At 36.5% G+C, this 25471-nt stretch overlaps 1 protein-coding gene across 2 annotated transcripts in view; it reads right to left on the bottom strand.

Annotated features, from left to right (window-relative positions):
- EVI5 (ecotropic viral integration site 5) overlaps positions 1-25471 on the bottom strand; it is a 64483-nt gene that overhangs the window by 25419 nt on the left and 13593 nt on the right. The window contains exons 10-17 of one of the 2 annotated variants that reach the window (XM_010013949.1): positions 25089-25142; positions 22681-22713; positions 21976-22122; positions 15300-15434; positions 13007-13147; positions 12359-12517; positions 10561-10707; positions 5476-5571 (exon numbers count right to left, since the gene is read on the bottom strand). In XM_010013949.1, coding sequence (XP_010012251.1) covers positions 5476-5571; positions 10561-10707; positions 12359-12517; positions 13007-13147; positions 15300-15434; positions 21976-22122; positions 22681-22713; positions 25089-25142 — 912 coding nt within the window. The remainder of the gene's footprint in view (positions 1-5475; positions 5572-10560; positions 10708-12358; positions 12518-13006; positions 13148-15299; positions 15435-21975; positions 22123-22680; positions 22714-25088; positions 25143-25471) is intronic. The other variant, XM_010013950.1, reaches the window with a different exon arrangement.

The following is a 25471-nucleotide window of genomic DNA, read 5'->3' as shown; positions in this document are numbered from 1 at the left end:
AAAAGCCAGACAATATATCAATTAGCAAAGTGTGAGTATTTTCACAATAGTAAAATAATGAAAGCTAGCCAATTCTGCAATCTAGAAATTGTTTAAAAACCCCTGCAGTCATATTTGATTTAATCCCTATATCCATTTCCCTGCTTCTGCATCCTGGCCCCACTGCAGTGACTACCTCCTCTTCCCAGATGGGGTTTTTAGAAAAGTAATGCCAGTTGGTGTCACACTGTAATTAAAGATCCATCATCTTGTGTTGCTGCTTTTGAAGATTAATAGCTGCCCCCAGTCTTATGGTCTCTTCCAACAGACCAACTCCTCTAGCACCAACAGCGTTAGGAAACCTTCTATCAGGCAAGCAAACACCCTAGTGGCCAGGTATCACCTCTGCTCAAAGAAAAGGTGCTTGTTAACAGAGTAGAAAGCCAATACACAATCCAACCTCCTGTCTCAGGGACTGTGTATAGCGAGGGAGTAGCATGGGCAGCAAAGCAGGAAGTGAGCCCTAGAGATCAAAAAATAGGTGCTAAAACAGAATTCACTTAGGCCCCTTCAGTTTTGGAAGCTCTTACCTCTCATCCTGCTCATCAAGAACTACAAAGTGACTGTACTTGCATGCATACCAGAAGTTACACCAAGAGCTCCTGAGAAAATCTGTTCCCCAAAAATTTGCTTCTTAGAATGAGGAAAAATCCTGCCCACCAAAAAGTATTAGTTGAGATTCATGGTTGTCATCATGCTTAAATCTTTGGCTTTCAAAGAGAAAACCAGCTTTTCTGTATCTTCAAAAGCAGCAGCAGCTAGTTTCAAGAAACATACCTAACGCCTACTGAGAACTACTGAGCATGTGGAGACATTCCAAACTCAAGTAACATAGAACCAGGATTGCACATCTGGCAACACAAGAGTGCAGGGATAGACTGTTTCAAGGAATGCTGATCTTAAATACCTGAACCATTACTGTATAGTATCCTCCAAAAATCAAGTACAGTAGTCAAACCAAAGTTTAAATAACAAATAAATAAATATACACTGGAAACTTCCTGGAACTCAATGGAGGCCCTAAGCTTGCTTTTGCTGCTCAACCAAGGTTTAAATATAAGAAACAGAAGATCAGTGTAATCAAACTTCAGTTGCAGGTGTTTCATCCCAAGAGGAACACAGGCACAAAGATTTCTGTAACACTCTTGATGGTCAGATCAGAGTAGGAAAAGAGATACACACGAACAAGAAAATAAGCCATTTTAAATTATCAGAAAGCATCTAGGATTATTTTCCCTTTATTAACTGTGAACTTAACACAGAGAGAAAAAACCCCAATGCTTTAGGCAGCCAAAATCCAGGCACACCAGACCGTTGCTGTTCCTCAGGTGACTGTATATCATCTTTACTAAAAATGTCTAGAGGGTTGGACATTTCCTTAACACCCTTGCTTTGATCTTTTCTTAGAAATATTTACTTGGTAACAATCTGCCTCAGCCTCTTTTCAGAGGAGGCTTTTAAAGTCTTACTCTGTGGCAAAAGACACTGCATTAAAAATGTAAATGAAGTTTATTCAAAAGGGTAAATGTGGTAACTAGTGTCCTTTCAGTGACTTTACAGTGACTCATTCTAGACTTTCAAAAAACATCACTAACATCACACACTACTATTGATAAGAGTAAAAAAAAGTTTCCTGTAATTTGAAAAGATGGAAACAATTTCTCTACCCAACAGTCAGTACTTGGAAAAGTTATTAAACAGAGGTCATAGAAAGGCTTCATTCTAACGAAATAGTGCTAAAAGTTTAAACTGTGGGGGAGACAACTAGCACAATCATGGATTTCCTTTACAGTTGTTCTCAAAGCAGCTTTGACATGGTTAGAGATAGGGTAGATGTGACAAAATTCTCTGAATCTGCCAGGAAACACATCAGGAGGAAGTGATGGTACCCCCTGTACAGATCCACGTAAGCAAGAGAAGAACGAATTCTTATAGATAGTTTTCACTTTAAGATTACTCAGACCTGAGCAGGGTTTCCCTATATCACAAGTGTGCTCTGTACTTCTCCAACCCAAACCAGCCATGGATAATTTTAAGCCATGGATAATCAATAATTTGATGAAATGTCTTGCTTGAATCTTGCTAAATAATTCCAAGTCACATTTGCTTCCCAAGGGTTTTATAAGCTGAACTGCAAAGTAAGAAAAAAGTAAGGAGACAATGGAGGAGGAAAAGGTTGATAAAGTAAACCTTTGTTTATACATAACTTCAGGGTTTTTCTTTATCACTTCTGGGGCTTAGTTATATGCAACCCAAGCTAAACTTCAGTTTGTTGGGTTTTTTTTGTTATTTTTGCTAAGGAATGATTTACACAATATACATCATGTATTGAACTATTCCTTGCACTTCAATATGCTTAAACAAAAGTTTAAAAGCTTAGGATCAAGAACTGAATGCCTGACCAAGATGACATTCAGAATATATAAAAAAATAACTTCCTTACATCACAATAAACTGAGATCTTGCTGCATAGTTACATCGGCTGTTAAATGATAGAGTTCTATCTCCTTCTCTGTCATTATTACTAACCAAACCTACGAGCAGCACAGAAACTGTGATTTAAATCTAGCATTTGTGCATGTAACGTCAGATCAGTTCTTATGTGGGAGTAGTGATACTCTGCATTACAAATTTAACACCCGTGTCTTGCACTTACATCAACATTTAAAAGAAAACTACACGGTTTAGGTTAAGCATTGCTATGGACCATGTGGACTGGCACTAGATCTCTAGAGCTTCTTAGAAAAGCACCATCCCTCTCAAAAAAAGGAAGGTTATGTGGTGAGTTAACTTCCTCCATCTTTATCAGCTTTGAAACAATATGACCAGCAGACTTACTTGTGATTCTCTGTGTTAAAAGTACGATTACTTTGAGACCCACACTCCAAGACTAGCCGAATGTATTTATGGTATTAAACATTGCATTTCAAGTCATCAAGGCAAATCAAGATTTAAAGGCCCTCTTCTCACCACATCAGGTCATAGCAATTCCAGTGACAAGCTGAATGGAACAGAATGCTCTTTCTCCAATGAGGAAGAAGCTATTTTAGATTTTCAACTTCCTTAAAAAGCAGCTTTGGTTTATAGTTTACAAGCTTTGGGAGTTACAGCTTTCCAACTCCATGATTACCTTTTTTGGTGCAGGTGTTTCAGAGGCCTTTGAGCATGAGTATCCAAAAAGGAAGTTTTGGTCATAAGTTTCATATTTGCTGGCAAAAACACTGGTCAAAAATATGTTTGTTTACAGAACCTTACAACAAACAAAAAACCTAATTGTCACAGCCAAATAAAAGCATTTCAAGTCACATCTAGAATGGCACAAATAAGTAAATTGATGTTAGAGGAACTTATTTCTACCAAATCACTTTTGTTTTAAATGTCTTTATGTGGTTAACAACCAAAACCTGTATTTCACAACTAAAGAAGTTATATTTCAGGCTAGTACAAGTTTGAGATGAATAGTTCACCAAAAGCCTAACAGGGCAAACTCATTAAATTAGAAACATGAACCACAGCCACAGAATGACTTCATACTGCATACAAAGAAAGCACAGCCATTCTCATTTGTGCAGAAAATAAGGAAGCTTACTAAAAGACTGAAGATCAAGAAATCAAACAAAAAAAAAAAAAACAACAAAAAACCCAAAGCCACCTAGAACATGAGAAAATGGAAAAAACATAACTAAAGATTGCATCATGCAAAGCAGTAATTGTGAAAACAAAGGAAGGATGATGCAGAACAACCAAACATGAGACAACGCAGTATCATAACAAAAGAGGGGCAGCATAATCTTTGGATGTATTAGCCCAAGTCATGAAATAGATTACATTCCTGCACTTCTTTACCTGTCTTACAACAAGGTATAAAAATTTGCATGAAATTCTGGCACCCATAGCTTAAGCAGAAATATGGAAAGGAACAGGAGAGAGCTGTGAAATGACTGAGCACTGGTGATTTGATCAAACAGAAAACCAAGTCAGATGTATTTACATTAACAGATGAACACAATTCTAATTGGGCAACGGCTATCAGAAGAAACATTATGTTCATTATGGGGTTCACCATTTCTTCATTTCATAAAATCAAGACTAGAGTACTTTTGGGGAGACCCACATCAGTCAAACAGTGGAAGCAGGATGGCAGCTAAGTCATTGCTAAAGGAAAATAATGCATAATGAGCACTGTTTCCTCGCCTACAAACTCATGTTGTTTGAAGCAACCTTTAAACCTTTTTCTTTGTTGGGTATTTTATTTGGTTTTTTTTTTTGTTTGGCCTTTTTTTGGTTTTTAGTAAAATCTAAAACATGAGTAGAACAGTGACCTAAACTCAGCTACTCTCTTATCTTCCTAGATGATAAATGATTCATATGCAATGCTTACTGTACTCAGCTAAGTATTTCTAATGTACTGATCACAGCATCATCTCAGTGTTAGGTGATTAAAAGACATGATTCCTTTGTCTTTTAATAAATTTACTGCCTGCTGCACTAGAAAAAAGAATACTCAAAGTGAAAATTCTTTTTGCAAGCTCTGTTAAATTTATTTGTCCATTCCATATATGAAGAGATGCAACAGATGCTGAGAAATCACAGGAAAAGAAGGCTTTGACACAACACAGTAAAATCATCATCTTGAAGGGAAGATTTTAGAGGGAAGAAAGACACCAGCAATACCAGTTAAAAATAAAAGTAAACTAGAATAATAACTTGTAATTTAGAAATAATAACCAAGAAAACCTTTGAAGATAGGCACAGCAGAATTCAGACAGGACAACAGTATATGAAGGATAGATTACAGTAAGGCATCATGATTTCTCAAAGCCAAGAAAACATAAACAGTCATGTCTGGTTCTCATCAAGGGACAGTGAAAGCTCCAAAAGGAACTGAAAGCACAAGGAACAGCACGGAGGCCAAAGGATGCATCTTTAGATCCTACAGTGATATGACAGCAGTAAATAACGTGTGTAGTTTCAAGATTTACATAAAGGGAGTAAGAGTTTTACAACAAATCTTCCAATGCTGGTCATAGTAGAAGAGGAGTAAGCACAGAGAAGAATTGTTGCTGGAATCAGGATGTGTGCATTTTTTATTTTTTGGGGGACAGAGAATGTTTTTAATCTAATCTATTTATCAGCAAAAATTACCAATCATGGGACAAAAAGAAATACAGAAATCAGTTTCACAGTGCATTGCCTGTAGCATAGTACTTGCACAGAAGAAATTATTAACAGCTCACAAGTCTGCCTCTAAGATAGATTTCAGGCCTTTAATTATAAAGGAGGCCCACTCAGGAAGATAGCATTATCCCAATTGGCAAAGCAGAGCATTGCATTCAGAATAGGTTAATAAGGAAAGAAAGTGGAAGAAGAAAAACAACCCCACTAATACAGAAGTTATCAGCATCAGGTTCCACATTTAAGGCCATCAGTTGTTACCTGGATTTCTAGTTCAGCAATATGCTGTTGGAGCTCAGCCACAGCTGCAATGCGGTCTGCCTCACGGAGCCGGACTGCCATCACCTCTTCTTTACTCTGAAAGAAGTAACAGATTGAAGCTAACAAATAATATCAGTTTCAGTTAATTAAAGACAGTGCCGTGCTTTTACCCAAACTCATGTCAGTAAAGAAAACTGAATATACTGCTGTGTGAACTACCACACCAAGTGACAAGGCATACTCTAGAGAACCCTAATTTAATTTTAACCAAAAGAACTGCATAATCATCTAATATCAATTCTAAATTACAATAACATCTATTAAAAAAAAAGTATAGTTTTGAAAACATGCCATTATAGATTTCCAGGGCCATAAAAAATTGTCTTGTGTTCCAGAAATGTTGATTGTAAATTAAGAAAAAGTATCAACATACAAAACCCCAGCTCATGCTTCAACTTTTGACTTCATGTATAAACAAAACTACACAAGTTACCTATTTCATTATTCTCTTTATAAAAAAACCAACCCCAAAACCAAACACAGGAGCACAGATGTTCTCAATCTTGTCTAAGTCCAGGTGTCTTAGTCACAATATACAATAAAGATTTGCAAGACAGTTTAGAATAAAATTCTAATGTCTGTAACCTACTATCAGACTCCTGATGTAAGTTTAACCTGTCAGTTATAATGACAGACAAGTCGAGTTTTGATAACAGAAAAGGATATTTCCTTATTTCTGTTTTATGAGGCAAGTCCTCAAAACTTCAGAGCAAAAAACAACAGCAGAGAAAAAACAGTGATAGATACTGACTTAGGAATACTTTCAGATAGAATATAAGTAATTCTGGGGAAGAGCCAGACTAGGTCCAGGTACACGTACTTTTATGGCAGACTGATGTAACTGTGCAAACTGTAGTTACTGTACATCAGTTCCAGTATTTCAGTTATTTTAATATGTGCTTTAAACTAATAGTACTTAAACACCCTTCATTAGACAGTTTGGTTGAGACTGAATTGAATATGCCAAAGCTTATCTATAGTAGCTACTTGAAAACATGCTGTTTGTTTTAAAACAGTGGTTCCTGCAGTGAAGGCACATCATCTACATAATCCAATTAACAGCATTTGTAATCAGTGGAGTCCATTTCAGAGGAACCCATCATGTGCTAACTCATTATTGCTAAATTCTGCTGCACAATTACTTGAATGAAGCCAAAACCACAAGTCCACAGGATTGCATGTATCTAACTGAAAGCTGAAGGACAGACTGGCTTGGTTTGACTTTGATATCTGAAGTCAACAATGTTGCTCTAGATGGCAGTGATGCTTTCTCTCTGAAACAGAACATGTTCTCAATAATTACCACAGAAGTTGATAAGGTAGGAAAGACAAGACCAGGGTGGGGGCACAAGTCTGATGTTGCAAATTCTTTGGCAAAACCAATTAGAAAACTCAGTGCTGTGTTTCAAGAAACAATATGAAATTAAGTCCTTCCTGTAGAAGCAGTCATCAGATAAAACACGAAAAACAACACTACACACCAGTGATAGTTGCCATATAGGTGTTATGAGGTGCAATTACTTCAAATATTTTAATTTCTACATATGTATTTTAAGCTATCCTTTAAACAAAAATTCAGGCTGCAGAAATAATGTACCAGTTCTGCATACAGAAAACAACTGGGGATTCGAAAAATCCAAATAGATATTTTTTTGATATACCTCTTCAAGTAGAAATATTTCTATCTAGCCAAGATACAGTGACAGAAATAAAACTAGACCATGATTTCAGATTCTTTGAAACAATAGGAAGAAAAGTCAAACACGAGTTTCTCATGGAATCAGGAATAACAAACTTGCTAGATTTAAGATGCAAGGTGGAAGTTTTAATATATTTAGTGCTAAACAGTTAACATTGACCGTATTACTCCAAGACATTACCTGAAAGACTACTGAAACTTTCTTCATCAGTTTTGAATACGAAATTGTTGTATAAGTAACATAAAATAGCTTTATTTCAGGTATTTACACAGCAGTACTGCCTTTTCAATTCAGCCTACCTGCTATCTGTACTTCAAGCCAAATCTAAGTTGGTAGCAACACTATTTAGTGAAGTTACAGACACTGAACCTACTTTGGGAAGGACTGTAGGTATGACAAGTCTGCTGTTACTGCTGGAAGCTAGCCCTTCACACTTTTAACATACCTTACATAGTAGCCATAGGACACTGGTTTCTCCAACACCAAGTTAGTATAAAAAAGCCAGTAATGTTGCAAGGTTTGGGCTTGATAAGATAACAATGTTTCTCCTTCCGTTTGAAACTTCAGCTTTTATTTTTTTCTTTCAATTCACTTCAACATTAAAATCTCATTTTCCTGACACAGTGAAATACCCTAAAACAATCCCAAGCAAGAATTTCCTTCATTTATTGTGGTACAGAGGTGAAAGACAGGAACCTAAACCAGTCTCTTCTATAACGAGAAAAAGTGAAAGTGTTTGGCATGAATTTTAGATTAAGCTAAATGACAATCCTTACAAATCAACTGTCAAAGGGCAATGGCTTTGTATATCCTTTCATTTTTCACTTAACTGTGAATTATCATTGAGTTTGAAATTGAAAACTATTTCATAAGTTTGAAACAGCAAAAGGAAACTCAACACCAAGTTATGTCCCATTTAAGGAGCAGGAGAACACTTAAATGTGTAAGCATGGCTTAATTTTTTTTGATGTCAGCATTCTCATTAAATCTGTACAACATAACTGAAATGGTTGCATAAATTAGAAAGTCAAGTCACTACAACAGTTCACAACAAATGTCAAGGGTAGAGGGAAAAGGGAACATGAAGGGAAACTACATTGAAGAAAGGTAGGTTCCAACAAGTTAAATTTGAGCATCTTTCAATGCAGTCAGCAGAAAAACCTTGTGCATTTATACAGTACAAGAGTCTATATGGTCTTATACTAAGTCTCATCCCAAGAAGTCACAATGTAGCTCACAGGTAAACACTAGAGCTCTAGGTTATTTACATACAAATTGGTGCTATGTCTTTTTATATCATAAACATCCACTTGGAAACTAATTTCAACTGTCATCTTTTTCCTGTTGGTGACTGCAAAACAAGTTGCAGGATATAACGTTAGTGTAAGTAAGTAAATATCACTACTTCACCAGCTATTGCCCACTACTACTTTCAGAAAATCTCTAAAAAATATGGTTGGTGCTCTGTCTACTACTATCACACTTTTTTCTAACCCATAGTAGAACGTAACTTTCCAAGCAAATTATCCCAGTGAGAAAAGCCATTAGTCAGCTTAAAGACATACTACTCTTTTTAATCAACATTAAAACTTCCGAATATTGACTACATCCTCTTAATCTCTTAAGGGTTACTGAGGGACCTTCAGTATCAAAAAGCAATCAAAGTTATGAGTAATATGAAAAAACATGTCATCGAGGCAGTGAATAATGGAGAAAAAAAATAACCGAAAGGAATAATCTCAGCATTAAGAACAGAGAGCACTTAGGAAATCAGCAATTATGGTAATCAGAAAAGTCAGTAGAAGCAATTTCTTCTAGTTAAGATTCAGTGTCTTGTTTCCTAAACAAGATGTGGTAGAGTTTGAAGAGTCAGAAGTTAAATGTTTTAGATTCAGGTTCCACTGGAAACAAATGGAACTGGCAAGACAGCAAGGAAAATGAAAACCTAAAGAAAGCTGAAATACCTGGAGTACACCTCAGTTACTTACTGTTCTTAGATTTCTTTAAAATGGAACTGACAACAACAACAAATCAGGAATGAGATATTATAGCAAAACTATGGACATCAATAAGGCTGTGATTTCATCTCCAGGCTGGCTGACAGTGATAAACCACTCAAGCTACAGTCTTGATTTATACTGCCCACAGAAACGTTAGTTGGAATTGCAGTTAACGCAGTCTTTGGATTATGTATGTGTGTTACAAGCAAAATGTATGTATACTGGATAGAACTGAAAAACAAACACTCAACTAGTAACAGTGTTCTGCATGGATAAGAGTAGGAACAAGCAGTGCACATACAAAGGTTTTGTTATCATTAAAGTCAAAACTAAGATGTGATCAGGAACAACAAACTATGTAAGAACTGCTTTCAATTTGCCAATTCACAATCACAGTTTAATAAATAGTATTCCAATTATTCATCTCATATTACAGTACTATGTTTAGCTTATAAGTATCCTCTTTAGAAATTACTGATTGTTCAGCACTAGCTAATTTCATAAAAGACTAATCATACATGTTTTGGAAGTAAGTATAAAGTTGATTCATGTCTCTAGCAAATAACGACAGGGATTTGTTAACTAATACTACTTTTCTCTTTTTTTTTTCTTTTTTTTTTTTTTTAAGTAAATTCAGCAGCAATTTCAGGAATATTTTCAACCAAGAGGAAAAAAAAAGCTTAAGACTTATCTTTTATTTCCTGTCCACATTATGTGTGCACAAGTTAAAGACATAAGTTATTAGTAAAAGGTTATGGATTTAGTTACAAAGATAATTAAATCCGAGATTCAAACACCAGACCGGGCTCTTCTGTGCACTGACAGTAATAAAGCCAACTTTTGCCCAGTGGCTTTGGGCTGTCCCCTTAAAGTCTAGTTACTATTAGGCAATGACTAGTGTAACACTCCCTTCTCTCCATTCAAATAACACTTGTACTCCCTTTTTTTGAACCTAAACTAATTCTGCAGTAATAGTCAGCACTGAAGTAATGAACCTTTTCTGTCACTAAAGACAGAATCCACAGTTATCAGAATCTGTTGTGGAAAAGTGTCTTTCTATATATTATACACAGACACTTTACTGAGCAGAACCACACTTTAAAGTTTATCTTTCTGGGACCACAAAGAAGTAGCTCTGTCAAAACCTCAAGTGATTTTTGTGAGATGGTAAATTCAGTATGACACTGTCAAATGAGTTAAGAGAAGTTTTGGGTTTGTGATCTCTGCTCAATGAAGACAATTCTATCCAACAATAGCAGACAAGACTACAAAGCACATACACATTAGCACACAAACAGTCAACATTGTGAATAAATATTGTTTACCTTGCATTCAATCTCTGCTTGTCTACGTTTTGCTTCATTCAACTGAGCAAGGAGTCCTTTGTTCTGTGCAGAAAGATACTGTACCTTCCCCTGTAAGTTGGTAACCTCCTGCTCTGCCCTTCGTAAGTGGTTACTATTGATCTGATTCTGAAATTTATGACAAAAAACAGAAAGAAAATGCATGTTAAGGAAAGATCTTTGATATTAATTTAACTCCTTAAAGTCTGACAAGAATGACTTATAGATCATTTACTATAAAAAACCTTCTGATGAAAAAGCATTCAGAATTTTCTAAATGTAATCAGAAAACTTTGCATGACATTTGGTTTATGACCATGACATTCAAATTGTCCTTAAACAACAGATGACTCATTGTAAAAACATTACTGCAAAGCATCAGGTATGTCAGAAATACTATATGCACATTTCTCTGTCCAGTGATTTCCTGAAAGTAACGTGGCACCTTAATTGAGATCACTGCATTAGTACAAGTCACACCAATTTTACATGAAGCTGTGCATAGACCAGTACATTACACGAAAACCAACGACCATCTGTCACAGAATCATAGAATCATAGAATAGTTAGGGTTGGAAACGACCTTAAGATCATCTAGTTCCAACCCCCCTACCATGAGCAGGGACACCACACACTAAACTATGTCGCCCAGCTGAACAGCATAAGTATGTACAAAGACTTGATGCATTAACACTGAAGTGAGAAGTAACTAAAAGGTCTTGCGACAAGTAATCCAGACAGCAGGATACCTATGCCCCCTACTGACTAAAACAAACACACAGAAAGGGAAAAAGCAACAAAAGCCCATGTTAACCGTAGTGAAATAGCATTAACACTGCAAGTAAAATTTTAAAAGTTAAGGTCAGAGAAAACTTTCATCCAGTTGGTATAGAGGAAGTGGTGCCTCTGTCAGAAATGAACCGCTGTGTTCCTTGCAGTTAGCTCATCTGCCTGGCACATCCTTACACACTCTCCTGGTTTCTGGGATTGCTGAAGCTTGCCAAATACAGCTTTTGCTTGTTTAGTCTTTTCAATGCACAGGCTCCTTCAAGTAACAGTTACATTTAGCAGGTATTTCATGGGAAGGTTTCTCAAAAAAGCCTGCTACAAACCCCTTCTCAACAGCACATTATGCTTATGGATTCAGTTGAAAGTTCACTAATACAATATGAAGTCACCAACAACCTATTCCCGAGTTAGCTTTTTGGCAGACAAGTTATTTTTGTCTTATCTGTACAAATCTCAGCAATAATGAATCATGCTTTTCTTTTCTGGCACATGAAAGGTAAAGCTTCTGCTAAAAACTGCCTGGCAACGCTCAGCTATTTTGCTGAGAGTTCACAGTTTAGTAATGAGATTCATCACCTCAATAGATAACCTAGCATAGACAATTTCACCAGAAGAAAGAAAATACTACCATTTCAAGAATTAGAATTGCTGTTATCAGAATTATCAATTAGGTTTGTGAAATTTAAAACACTTTAAAAACACTTTTGTTGTTAGACCAGTTACAATTTAATGAATTACAATTCACACACATTTTCAGAGTCTACCAATTAGTCCAAGTGAGAAATTCAGGAAGTCCTGGAAAAGATTAAATAAGAGACATTAAAGTAAGTTAGACCGTATGTACTAGAGTCTCCTTGCTAGCCTAAAGGCATTAAAAAACACATTTTGGAATTAAAGTCATGCCTGTAGATGGTAAAGTTCACCTTTACCATTTGACACCAATCTGCCAGCATTCAGCTCCATTCATACACGCTAGTGTTCAGTAACATACCTGTGTTTCCATCTCCATCATTCTTTGTTTGGTCTCTTTCAGTTCAGCCTGAGTTTCCGCTTCTCTCAATCGGACTGTCATCAGCTCATCCTGTAGCTCATTCACTGTGTTTTTTCTGGGGGGATCTTTCCATCTTCCAGTGGTACGAGCTAGATGACGCTGAAAAAAAAGCATGCCATTGCTGACAATGCCTGATCATTCCTGAAGTCCCCTTATTTCATTTAAGATCTCAGTTTCACGAGACCAGTTACCATTGTGCTCCTGTTTGTCCTAAAAACTAGAAACCCATGCAAACTTACCAGCTTTAAGAACAGACAATTAAAAAACTGAAGGCAGTCATTCACAACTACAGTCAGTCAGTGAATTGCAAGAATAACCCAAGACTTTTACCTCTTTCTAGCCCTTATTAACATGTAGTGAAGTGGTGCCAATCTGGCACTGCCTTTCTACCAGAACGATTAGCTGGCAGTACAGGCTCTCTGCCATCTGTAACAAGGAATCAATTTCTAACATACTTTTGAAGTAAAGTTTCCTGTGGCAGCTGCATCTAAACATTTTCTCACCTCAGCAACTTGATCTCTACATCTTGAAATTATGCTTATCATTCACTGAAAATAAAAGTTGTTAAAAGCATATTGCTACCCATACCTGCCAGTGTTCCTCCAAATCTTTGACTTGTTGCCTTAGTTCTTTGAGACCCATCAGAGCTTCTGCTTCTCTTAATTTTACTGCAATCAGTTCTTCTTGTAGTCTAGCAACATTTTCCTCATCAGGGAGCGAGCTGTTCCTCTGCAACAAGGACCATCTTCTTAAATATGCATTTGAATAGATTTGTGCTTAGCGAGACCCACACCAAGGATACAGACATGGAATAATAACTCTTCTTACTAACCAAACTTGCTTAATTACACATCCTCTGCAAAATAAAAGCCTTCAAAAATCTGAGTTCCTGGATATAGCAAGGGTGTACAAGTATCTTCCAGCATCCAACTACAGAAAAAAAAGTTGGCAAGGTAGTTTCAGGTATTCTGACTTGCAGATTTCCCTGACTGGTATCCATAATAAAACATTATTCACACTATTTTGCATAAGGCATCCAAAATATGGTGAAAAGTCTGAAAGATTTTGAGCTAGTTGATAAAATTAAAGCAAATTGATACCTTTAGAGTTATAACTTTTATTTAGACTTACAGGAAATTTATTTTTTGGGAAGCCACCTGTCTTTGAAAAGGAGAAAAGATATATTGACAAAGGAACCATCCGTTAACATTTATAAACAACCACCAGTCAAGAAAAGGCCTTACAGATGAAAATGCATGGATGTTTACAAAAATACACGAGGAAAAAGTAGAAAGACTAAAGAAAGCTAAACAGAAAACAGGAAAACACAAGGCAGGAGTGACCTGGGGTAAGTTAGACAGTGATGAAAGCGTAATAATGAAAGTCTGGGAAAAAACAGAAGGAAGAAAAGGGACACAGTCTGCCTAACTATCATAATCCTACATCAAATCATTGGTCACCAAATACTCAAAGTTGAACTGTGCTTCACCCCTTTCTACTGTGTTTCTCAGTAGTAATTTTCAGCAAAATGAAGTAGTTATATCTATATATATGTAATACTGTGACAGTTGCCAGGTCTTCTGAGAGTCCAGAGTAAAGCACATTATTTACAGAACAGCACGACAGCCATTTATGAACAATCTCCATGTTTCAAAATCATGGGATCCAAGTACTGGCAAATATAGGAAGTGGCTGTGTCTCTGAATGTTCACATCACTGTCAGTATAGCCATGCAGGTCTTGGGTTACAAGGCAGAATCTTCCCAGGTTACATGACACATCCCTAACAGCGGTAAAGAGCTGTATTTGTAAGAATTTGAGAGTTAATTAACTTGGGTCATTTTCTATGTGCCTAAGTTCATTACAACAGACTGTTACTAGCATACATCTGTGTTTATCTGCTACCTTGGAATCTCCCCCACTGCTCCAGTTTCTCCTTCACATTTAAGTTTTTGGTGTATGCTATGTTCATGCTGATGAAGGTTAAGTGAAGAAGTAGTCTCTTTCTGAACTTGGAAAAATACGTTAGATACCCAATTCTTACCAATGGTCAGTACAGTAAAAACTTCCAGACCATTAGCATGCCAGCCTAACGAGCCCCTCAGATATAAAAAGAAAAATCTTTATTCCAGTGGGTTAATCTAATTATCTAGTAAGTTCTGGCCACATTGCTGAGTATACAGCTCTAAAATTTCCATGAGGAAACAATTTCCAAACCCAATACAACAGGATCTGAAAACCATGCTTTATATTGCATCAGTGTCCTGGGTTTAGTCAGTTAGTGTGATTTTTCTTTCCTTTTCTTCTATTTTATTTTTCATGTAAGTTTTTCTTCAAAGGAAGGTAAATGTTTGATGGTTGGTTTGAGTACAGCTTGAACTCTGGCATCAGTAAGTCACAAGCTGGGACGGCACCCAAAAAGCAGTAGAGATTTTGATACTAAACAGTGGAGGTGTTCTTTCCCTGCTCATAATGGAACAAACTGGGAGACACTCAAGAACTGGGAATGCTGAACTCCTTCCTCCTCCCGTCCTGATCTATTTAGTTTCACATCACCTCAATACTCACTGTAAGCCTACTGCTCTTGTTGCAAGATAAAATTGAGGCAATTGATGTTTTCTGCAAAGACTCCAGCAGAATTCAAGTTTTCCACTGCAGTGGGCTTCAGTAACAGAAAAGAAGTGATCTGCTCTTCACAAACCTTACCAAGTGCAGACAAACCTTAGGTTTTTTTTTGCTAGATTAACTTCAGGTTTGAAAAGCATCTTACAGCCATGAAAACATAGAAGAGAAGATTTGAGAGCACAGTTATGCAAAGAATTACAGGGACCTGTATTCTGTTTCTAGTGTTATTTTATATAGAGGGTCCTGGTTTGATTTACCTTTTCCATCTCTAGAACTTTATCTTGCATCTCCTTCAGGGCACAATGGGATTCTGCTTCACTCAGCCTGGCTTGGACCAACTCTTTTTCCAGCTGTAGCACAAAGTCTTCACTGTATTGTGAACTGCATTTATGCTACAAAGTTTGCAGAAATATGTTTAGTATGAAGCACAGATGGTTTGAAAGGGGGTTTATTTGCCAGATTCAAATGCTTAACATTAGGAATACTACCTTAAGGTCAACAGAAGTGCTTACCTTATGCATTTCTATTAACATGTCCTTCCAGACTGCTAACTAAGAAGTGTAATGCTGTGCCTCTCCAACAACTGCACCTCCACACGGCCAAACGTGTAAGACCAAACTGAGACTCCTATTAGTACCAATGAGCAACAACTCCCTCTTCTCTTTGTTACCCAAACAGAAGAATTCTCAAAGGATCTGTGATTATTTTGCTATATGCAAAAAAAGATGCTTAGAAAAGACTGGCTAATTGCAAGGTTAATACTAGTATCTCTCTTGATCCCTACTCACTTAAACTCTGATCAAACAGAAGCTTTTAATAACTTTGATTTAAAATAAAGCCACATGTGCTTCAATGCACAGTCACTTCAGTTTACCCCTTTCTTCCACTCCAACCCTTAGCTCTCGTTTCTCACACTATACATATTCCTTCTGAGATTCTCTTCTGAAGCAAGTCTTGTGGATTTATGAGAAAAATCCAGGCACAAGTAGCAGTATAGTTCCTTCTAGACAGGCAGCATAGGCCCAAGCTACAATGAAATTTGGTTCTTTCCATACAGGACTTACTCCAAGACTATCCCTGACCAGCTTTGCACACTCAAACACATTCCCTTTATAATAAAACACCCTTTCCAAAACTCATGGGGGAAGAGGATAAAAAAACAAAGCCAAAAAACCCAGAGTTCTGCTCAAGTAAGTTAATTCACCATTAACTTATTTCTTGACTGTTGATAAGCTGGAATTCAAAAGCGTGATCTATCCTTTCACTTGCTAAAGCAAGTGAAACTGCATCTTCCCATACATGCATCCAACTGAAGTTGTATTAAGCATTTATATTCAAAAGCCCTGCTTGTTCTTGTTAACTGTTGACTGGAGGAACAAGTTATTTTCTTTCTTCCCTGTGTCACTTTAAAATGACTTGAGATTCACCACAGATTGTCAGACTTGCTTGACAGGCCATGCCATGCTACAGCAGCACTTAGATTGAAATCCCCAAAGCACAGATGCCTAGGTAGTATATGCATAGGTACCCTGAAAATTAAGCTTAAAGTGGAATCATTCAGTACATCTTTGGTGCCATTAAATACATTGTGAAGAATAAATACTATACTTGGGTTCACAGATGGAAGTTTTATTCAATTAACAACGCAACTTTCAAATCCATAGAGCATTCGTTATACTAAATAAAGATAGAACTATTTCTTACTTTATGCTTACACCAAACAATTTAGTTTTCTACATCTAAAAACAGTTGACAAAATTAACAGAAGAGCCTTCAATCCCATACGCTTCTGTTAGGGTATGACATTCCCTGACCTTTAATGCACAAACCAAAGGCAAGCAGGACAAAACAAGGATTTACAACATGTAACTACATGGTCAAGGAACTGGGTTTTAATTTGTTTTCATACTTCTGCACACCCCCTAACCCCTTCATCATGACTCAGTAGAACCCAAATTCAAAATCTACACTAATGTTAGTATTACAATTTCTTGTGCTGCTATATATATATATGCCTACAGGGAGCTATAACAGAGGGGATATATACAAAGCATTAAAAGGCAGAAATAGCTCATACAGGTAGTCTTTAGTGTCACTAAGACTATCCATTCTACCTAACTGTGCAGTTGAACACACAGAAAACACTGTACAAAGATCAGTATATTTAATATTAATTTTGCCTTATACAATACTAATTTCATCCCTATTCTTTTAAATTCACATATTCTCTTTGCCTCAGCAAGCAGCGGAGGTAGGCTGATTTGAGTGTGAGAGAGGATGTGTGGACAATGCGGATGCATTTCCACAATTGCTTCACATGATCTTTCTTATTCCCTGGCTGTTGGCACAGTTTCATCAAATGATACAAATAGCAACTTAAATGGACTCTATGTTTCGTGTTCCAGATTCTGGTTATGATGTATATGGAACAAGAATGAATGCAATGTTTTTCCCTCAGGTAAAAAGTCCTCTTGTACTTTCCAGGAAACAAAGAGAAAACAGGAGATGTGAAGAGCTGAATACATATTGTAGCAAAATCAGGATGCAAGTTTATTCTAAATAGTTTTGGACTACAAAGATTAACTGATATTTGTCAAATCATCAAATCATAAGTAATGAAAAGTGTAAGAAAAATTACTTATCCAGTTTTAGGCACAAGTCATTCCTTCTTTAAATAGGTCTTTAGATTTTGCCTGCCTAAGGAATATGTTAGGAGTACTTATCTAGCCACAACAAACTTTAAATCAAGTCTTGATAGACTGGCAACACTCTCATGGAAAAAAATACAGCCAAGATCAAAACAGATTTTAAAAAACAATATTCAAAATAGTTATGAGTTGTGATTTTTGCTCCTTAATGCAACACAGAATTTTAGTAATTTAGTATATAAAGGTAACACAAGTTTATAGTCATAACAGTGAAAACTACTTTAAGACTGACTTCTTTGCAAAAAAAATCTGCTTTTATATATTTTCGTTAAGCCCTAAAATGTTTGACAAAATCCACAATGCAAACCCATATTTCTAGGCACCAGCCAAATATTTTAACCACAGCAACACTGTTTGTCTTGGCTGTGTTGAAAAGATGTCTGTTATATAAAGCACTCAAAACGTAGTTTTACAGCCATCTACTTCTGAAAGAAGCAAGTCCTCACTTGGCTTCACAGAACTGTATCTGTTTTCCCCCAACTTTGCTTAAAAGTCTTAGAGTAACATCTCAGAGGCTGACACAACCACTCCTAATAATATTTTGGCTGGTAACAGACTACACACAGTTACAGAATGCTTTTCCTACACTGAAGGGCAACTAACAGATGGTTTAGCAGTTGCCCAGCTAACTTTGTTTGCACATGTAAGCACTAACTAGTACTTTACTAAATACAGTAGTTTTATTTTCTGCTTTTTGGTTGCAAAACAGAACATAATGTAAAAAAAGCATATTGTAAAATAAAGCAAAGCCTTCCATAAGGTTGCAACGCTCATTTACAAGCACATATTCCCTTTATCAAGCATTATGCTCTTAATTATTATCAGTCATTTTAGCATGAGTTCCTGAAAAGAAACTATGCATTATGGAATTGCTGTAACAATAACCAAATACATGGCTATAAATTACCTTGCAAAATGCATATGCTTCCATCTGAATGCTTAGTCAATTAAAATTCTATCTTCATATAACACACTTGAAGAGCCTATTTAAAAATAAGATGTGAAGCAATTTAGCTTGAACTGCCTCTCTCATTTCTCACATTCGATTTTCAAGCGTGCAGACTGATAAACTGGGTAATCATTGAAAATTAGAGTATCAGTAGGAAAGACTGAGATCTGTGTTCTGGAGGTGTATTTAATTGGTAGAAATCACTTTTTTACATCCATCAGAAGCCATCTTTTTCATTTAGGAACAATAGCAGAAAAAAGAAGAGATAAAAACTTCAGTGTGTAATTATTTGGAGCAAGTTAAAACAGGCTGATCATCCTCACCCCTAACTCCTCAAATACCATCACTCTTGTATGCCTCAAAAGAAAACCTTCTCTATTCTGTTCAAGTCAGGTACAACTTCCTCTATGCAGTTCTTATTTTACTAGCAGTATGAGGAAGAAGCCACCTTCCTCTTAATATTTTGGTTACCCACCACATTGAGAAGCCTTTGGCAAGTTTCTATGTTTAAAGAATATAAAGACAGATTAGTACCATTCTCTTTGAAACCAGTCTGGCAAATATTGAGGTAGCTGAAGCACTGAACTCCAAGAGCATTTCAGAATATTTCTAGCTTTACAGTTATTTTTTTCTAGCTATCAATATAAAAAAAATGTAGAGGTTATATACCATTTTTAAAAGCCTTAGTAGAGAGCAATTCTATCACAGTGTACGATGTAAAAGTTTGCATCCAAAGTAAAATTAAGTGCAAAATCTCTATCCCAAGCCTTATTATATTCTGCTTCCTTTCCTTCCTCCAAATCACCTTAAATACAAAGGATGGGTTAAGCCTTCTTAGAAATATTATGGTTTAGAGAACATTTTTGCTATTGGCAAAACAAAATCCCTATGCCTCCTGCCTCATGATTTAAAAGTAACAGTGGGTTGAGTTTGGGTTGTGGGGTTTTCTGGTTGTTGCTTTGGGATTTTTTAAATCTCAGTGTTGTTCAGAAGAGGCAGCTGCAAGTATCTTTAAGCAGTTCTTTCCACACATGTCTATTCACAAATTCAAAGCCAAGCTTTATAGTTTCTATCATGCTGAAAAAGACAACTCAAGATTGGAAAAGACATAGATTATAATATGCAGGATAGATACTGTACCATTAAATAAGTGCAGATAAACGATGCAGTTCATTTTTAAGTGCAATCATTTTTGCTAATCATAAACAAAACTGAAATAATTAGAAAAAAATATTAAAGCAAGTATTTAAGACAAAACTGAAGTATTGACAAGAGCAAAAAGCTACTGGCACTAGGAAGCAGCAAAGAGATTCATCTGTGTACTCAAAGGGCAATGCTAAAATTCAAAACAAATTCATGGATTTCCACTAGGTGGTACTCTACGTGTATGCAGCTGTTTACAGCTGTGGCTCCCATTTCCATGCCTGTACAATTACAACTGTTAGTAGTGCAGTAGAATCTGGGGAACTGCTAACTGAAACCACCTTCACACTTTCATCATGTTGTCTAAGTTAATCCAGACGGTCCTCAAAACCACAGTACTGTTCCTTACTCTTCAAAATTAGTCATCTACTAGGCACAAATTCCTCTATAATCATGTGGATTTACAGCCTCAGTTCCACCCACTGTAAGACTATTTCCTACAGTCATGTTCACATTTAAGAGGAGGAAAACAAGGCTCACATTTTACTTACTCTCCACTCCTGCAGAACCTGCCTAGTCTGTTGCCCTCACAGCTCCAATCTAGCCAGTTCTGCAAACTGGTCATCCATAGTTTTGCTCAGCACCAGCTCCCATGCCTAGCCAACCTGCCTGGCTTCCCCATCATTGCTGCTTAGTAAGGTCCCCAAAATAAATAAGAGCATTAGCTTTAAAAGTTGTATTAGCCATCAATTAACTAATAAATAAATATAGCATTTTAGTCTCTTAACTTTTAATTCAGTACAGATAAGTAACATGGATGCTTCCAAAAACACATTCTGAAAAGCATGTGTACTATTGTAATCAGACAATGAACAGCTGGCTACCCAGTCCATAAACATGTCTCATTTTAGATCATGTGACAGTTTACATAATACCTAAAATTTTGCAAAGCATTGCTAGAACATCCCTATCTTCCTAGTTATAATTTCATGTTCTTCCTCTGAAGAAATTGCTGAAGTTAAAGAAAAAGCAGCATTACACATTACAGAGTAACAGCTCATCAAAAACTCCTTGTAACTAGTCTAGAGGTACTTTTTTCACACCAGAACACATTAAACAGATATAATAAGCTATTTCCATAATGTTGCATTTAAGTTACGATTTCTTTTCAATCCAACAGTAAATCCCATCTCCACCTTCCCAGATGAGATACCAGCAATCTGATAAGCAGCTGCAGCAGGTTGAGTTCTAAAAACTTGTATTTCATACACTTAAAATGCTCAGGGCTTCAGACAAATACTTGGATCCTGCTTACTTAAACCAGTATGAGCACACTCACATCAGCACTGCTAGTGCACAGTTTACTCAGTGAGTGAAGATTGCCAAAACTTCCCTCCTACCCCAAGAAAAGATACTGAGCAGTTTGTAAGTAGCTTAGAGACGATAACTGCAGTATCATAGTAACAGTCTGAAGCCTTACACATTATACTACCTAAAAGACAGTACATACAAACACAATACTACTTAGAGCTGCTCTATGTGCACATAAACCCACACCTTTTCCATAACTTCCTGTAGTTCCAAAGTCAGGGACAATACCCTTCTATTTCTGCAAGCAACTACTTCATGCATGCTAGGAAAAAACCATGTAGGTACACAGAAGAAACTTAAACATGGAGGAGACAGACTTAAATAAGAAGCTAGGTAAAAGCATTATGAATCAACTCTCAAATCTGGGTAGTCAGAGTGACACAATTTGCCATAGCTGGATTCTCGGCATTAGGAGCTACCAAAGGTTTTAGGTGTGGTTTTTTGTTAGTATTTCTTTGGTGGTGGTGGATTTTTGTGGGGGGTTTTTGTTGTTGTTATGAAGGTTGTGGCTTGATGTGTGTTGTTGTGGGTTTTTTTTGTGTTGTCATTGTTCTAAATTAGTAACTTTCATCTATCCAGGGTTATGAATCCCATCTATCAGTAAGAAAAAGACCAAAATATCACTTAGTCCAATTTGTGTAATTCTAAGAATGCAAATCACAATGAACAAGCATTTACAAGGACAGCACAGAGACCATGTAATGATGAGTGAAAATAAACACGAGTGAAAAAGATGAGATGATGTGCTGCCAGGCTCCTTACCCATTGCTGCTGCTGTTGGAGCTCCCTGATGGTATTCTCAGCTTGCTCCAGTTTAGTAATGGCCTCATCACTCTGCTGTTTGATGGTGGCCAGCTCCCGTTTTACAAGGTAGTTTTCCTCAGCCTCCTGGGCCCTTGTCACTTGTCCCTTAGGACATAATTTATTTTTTTAAGCAATTGAGGACAAATCCAAGACAGACTGCCTTTGTGATGCTTAGCTGCTTATTTCATCACATTGCTTTTGCAAACAGCATGGAGTACATGGTAGAAATTTTAGGACAAGGTAGTACTAAACAGCTGTTTTACTACTTCATTACAAAGTTCAGCATCCGTTTAGCAAGCACAATTGTGTACTTGCATTCAATAAAGTTCCTTTCATGCAATATTACTCAGTTGTACATGCACAGATTTAAGTTTGCAATATTCAATTTCAAGTGTTAATACAGTGTCAGAGAATCCACTTCTCATAGGAATTTGTACCAAAAAATTACATTAGGTTAGGAAAATTATTACAACGTGCAGGTATTGGGTTTATGTATTTTTAGTAAACAATATTAAAGTTTCTAGCAAGAGATTAGCTGTATATTTATTCCAAATCAGCAAAGCAGGCATAGAGTACAGCATGCAAATATGCATGCATCAAAGCAATTTGGGGGTTTTTGAGAGTAGGAAGAGAGTCATACAGTAAAAGACTAAAAGACTATACCTGTATCAATCTATCTGCCAAGGAAGCACTTTCCTACAAAGGAAAAATTCAGACAGGGATAAGGAAAAGAAAAACCAAAAAACAGAGGGGTGATAATAGTGACAAAAAGGACAAGAGCTGAGAAAAAGAAAATGCCCAAATTCTACCCATTTTCTGTACAAACTCTTTTTGCAAAATTAACAACTTCTCATATAAATTAAGGTAACTCAGCCTGAAAGTGGCAGGAAGCAGCCTTTTCTGCAGTAGCTTTAACACAGTCCATCCTTTATACAAGAAGGTCTCAGAGCCAGATTTCCATAACACTTCAAATTCACCTAGAGGAGACTGGGTATTTTGATCCAAATGGTTCGCTTCCCAATTAACAGAAGTTACACATACAGTGTCTGGTATGATCTAGGAGATAGATGCAAGATGGGATCTATGGTCTGCCCATGACATGAAAGGAAGGCATAATTTGAGCACAGAGGAAACTCCACTAAGCACTGAGGCATTCATGCAGAACTAAAGCTTCCAAATAGATGAAGCAGGAAAGTTAAATGGTGCAAAGTGATAGACACAAGTAAAAAATTTCAACTATGACAGCTAATATTTGGGTTTACTGAACTCAATTGAGCAGATAATAGATTCTCTTTCCTTGCCAAAATTTTTCAAGAAAGAAATTTGCATTGATGCATGCTGACTGACAAGCACTACATTCCCCCCGCCAGTTGCACATTTCATTAATTTCTACTCTATCACCCTTGAAAGCACTCAATCTTTGCACATTCTACAACAGAGAACACATCTATTCACAGATCATCTTCATCCTTGGCACTTTTATTAAAATTAAAGTTCAAATTGGTTGATAAGAGCCATTACTTAGATTTTAAGGCAAGACATTTGTCATTAAGGTACATTAAGGAAATCACAACCAAATCAGACAGGTTAGGATGTGGAAAAATATATCTTAAAAATGAGTTTCCAACAGAACTGAATGGGTTTGGTCACACTTTATGACCCGTTTTCCAAATGCTGTGATGATAATGGTCATCATAAATTCTTATTAACAGATAAGATTTTCCCATTTTGAAATGTTCTAAATCCAGCCAGAATGGAACACTTAAAGTGAATTCTGAAATTTTTAGTACAGAATTTGCAACAGCACTAGTGTCTGGTAGTTCATCATGGACTTCCTAGTTAAAAACCCCTCCGATTTCAAACTCTGCAAGTTAAGTGCACAACAGGGGTATTTACTATTATAGATTTGCCAGGAACATTGAAATGATTCACTACAGCTTCAGACTTCATAAGAAGAGTCTGCACTTTTGAGTTCATTTTATCAGCACTTCGGTAGAAACAAACATGTTTATGAAATTGTATTTCTGGTCACATCTTTCAAATGTCCTCATTATATGCATTTTTGCACACCAAAAATTCAGAAATCAATTAAGTAGAATTTGCAACAGATTGACTGTTTTTCCAAGAAACTGTAGTGGATTTAACAGCAGAAGTGTGACATCTTTCAGTTATGTCACACTAAATCAAATCTTTACCATTTTCTTCCCTGTGAAACACAAACCACTGTTTGCAACTCACAAGAGCATTCCATTTCATTTGATGAAAGATAGCTGCTATTCCTGGTTAAGATGGACAAGAATGTTCTCATTCTAGAGCAGGCCAGCTCAGATGCAATCTGTCACAGGAAGCATGATACCAGAATATAGGAGAAGCCATTGGGGAACAATGCCTGCATGCTGGCACCGTAGCAATACCAGTTATCATGTATACTTTTAAACTCATATCCAGTTACAAAACTCTGATCCAGACTAAATCTATGCAAAATAAAAGACACTCTCCCCACCCTGTACCCAAAATTGCTACAAAAAATCAAAACTATATAAAACAGATTCATGGCAGCAGATTCTCTGTACTGAGTATGAATGCTGCAACACCACCCCTCTGTTGCTGTATTTGCTAGTGATGAAGTAATCTGCTTTCATCTCCATGTCTGGTCAGTGGTAGGTCTGTCATTTTGCTCATATGTAAAAACACCCAGCAAGTTCATATTTTCAAATTTGAGGATTCTTTCACAATAACCTCTTTTCCACCCAAGCAGTCCACTACTTCATGTAGTCTTCTGGACTTTAAACAGATGCTTCTAATTCAGAAAGAAAACAGTACAACAGAAGTTGGGTATGTCAAAATGTTTGATTTCATATTCACTAAGAGTCAGACTTAATAACCACACACATTTACAAGCACTGGCCCTAACTGTTTTATTATTGCCATGCTATTTGGCTAAGCACTGTTAGTAAACATCATGGATTAGTAGAAAACAGTAAATTATGAGATTCCATTTCATATAATAAAATGACCATCAATTTAAGTATAAATTAACACAGATTCAATATATTCAACAACATACTTACTTTTTCTAGTGTTTCAATGCGCTGTTTCAAGAGTCTATTTTCAGTTCGTAGCCTCTGGAAGGTAGACCATTCATAATTATATCTCTCAAGTTATGAATTGGAAGTCTGATAAAAGCCAAGCACGCTAAAAACATTTTTATCATGTCACATCTATGAAAATCAATATAAACACAAAAACAGTGACCTTTTTAACATCTTTCTATATGATGTACTAACTCAAAAGGTTAAACAGCTTGATACAGCAAAGGAGAGATGAAGTCTTGTGTTAACAAAAGCATCTGTGTTGTATTAGATGAAAGCAGTATGTCTGCAGGTGACCCACAGGGCTTAACCACACATTAGACTTGACAACCTGCTCTTCCTGAACAGATCCAGACAAGCTC

Source organism: Nestor notabilis, unplaced genomic scaffold, assembly GCF_000696875.1.
Source record: "Nestor notabilis isolate BGI_N333 unplaced genomic scaffold, ASM69687v1 scaffold22454, whole genome shotgun sequence".
NCBI classification, from domain to species: domain Eukaryota; kingdom Metazoa; phylum Chordata; class Aves; order Psittaciformes; family Psittacidae; genus Nestor; species Nestor notabilis.
Note: the sequence above shows the minus strand (reverse complement) of the source record. Positions and strands in the feature narration are given on the sequence as shown.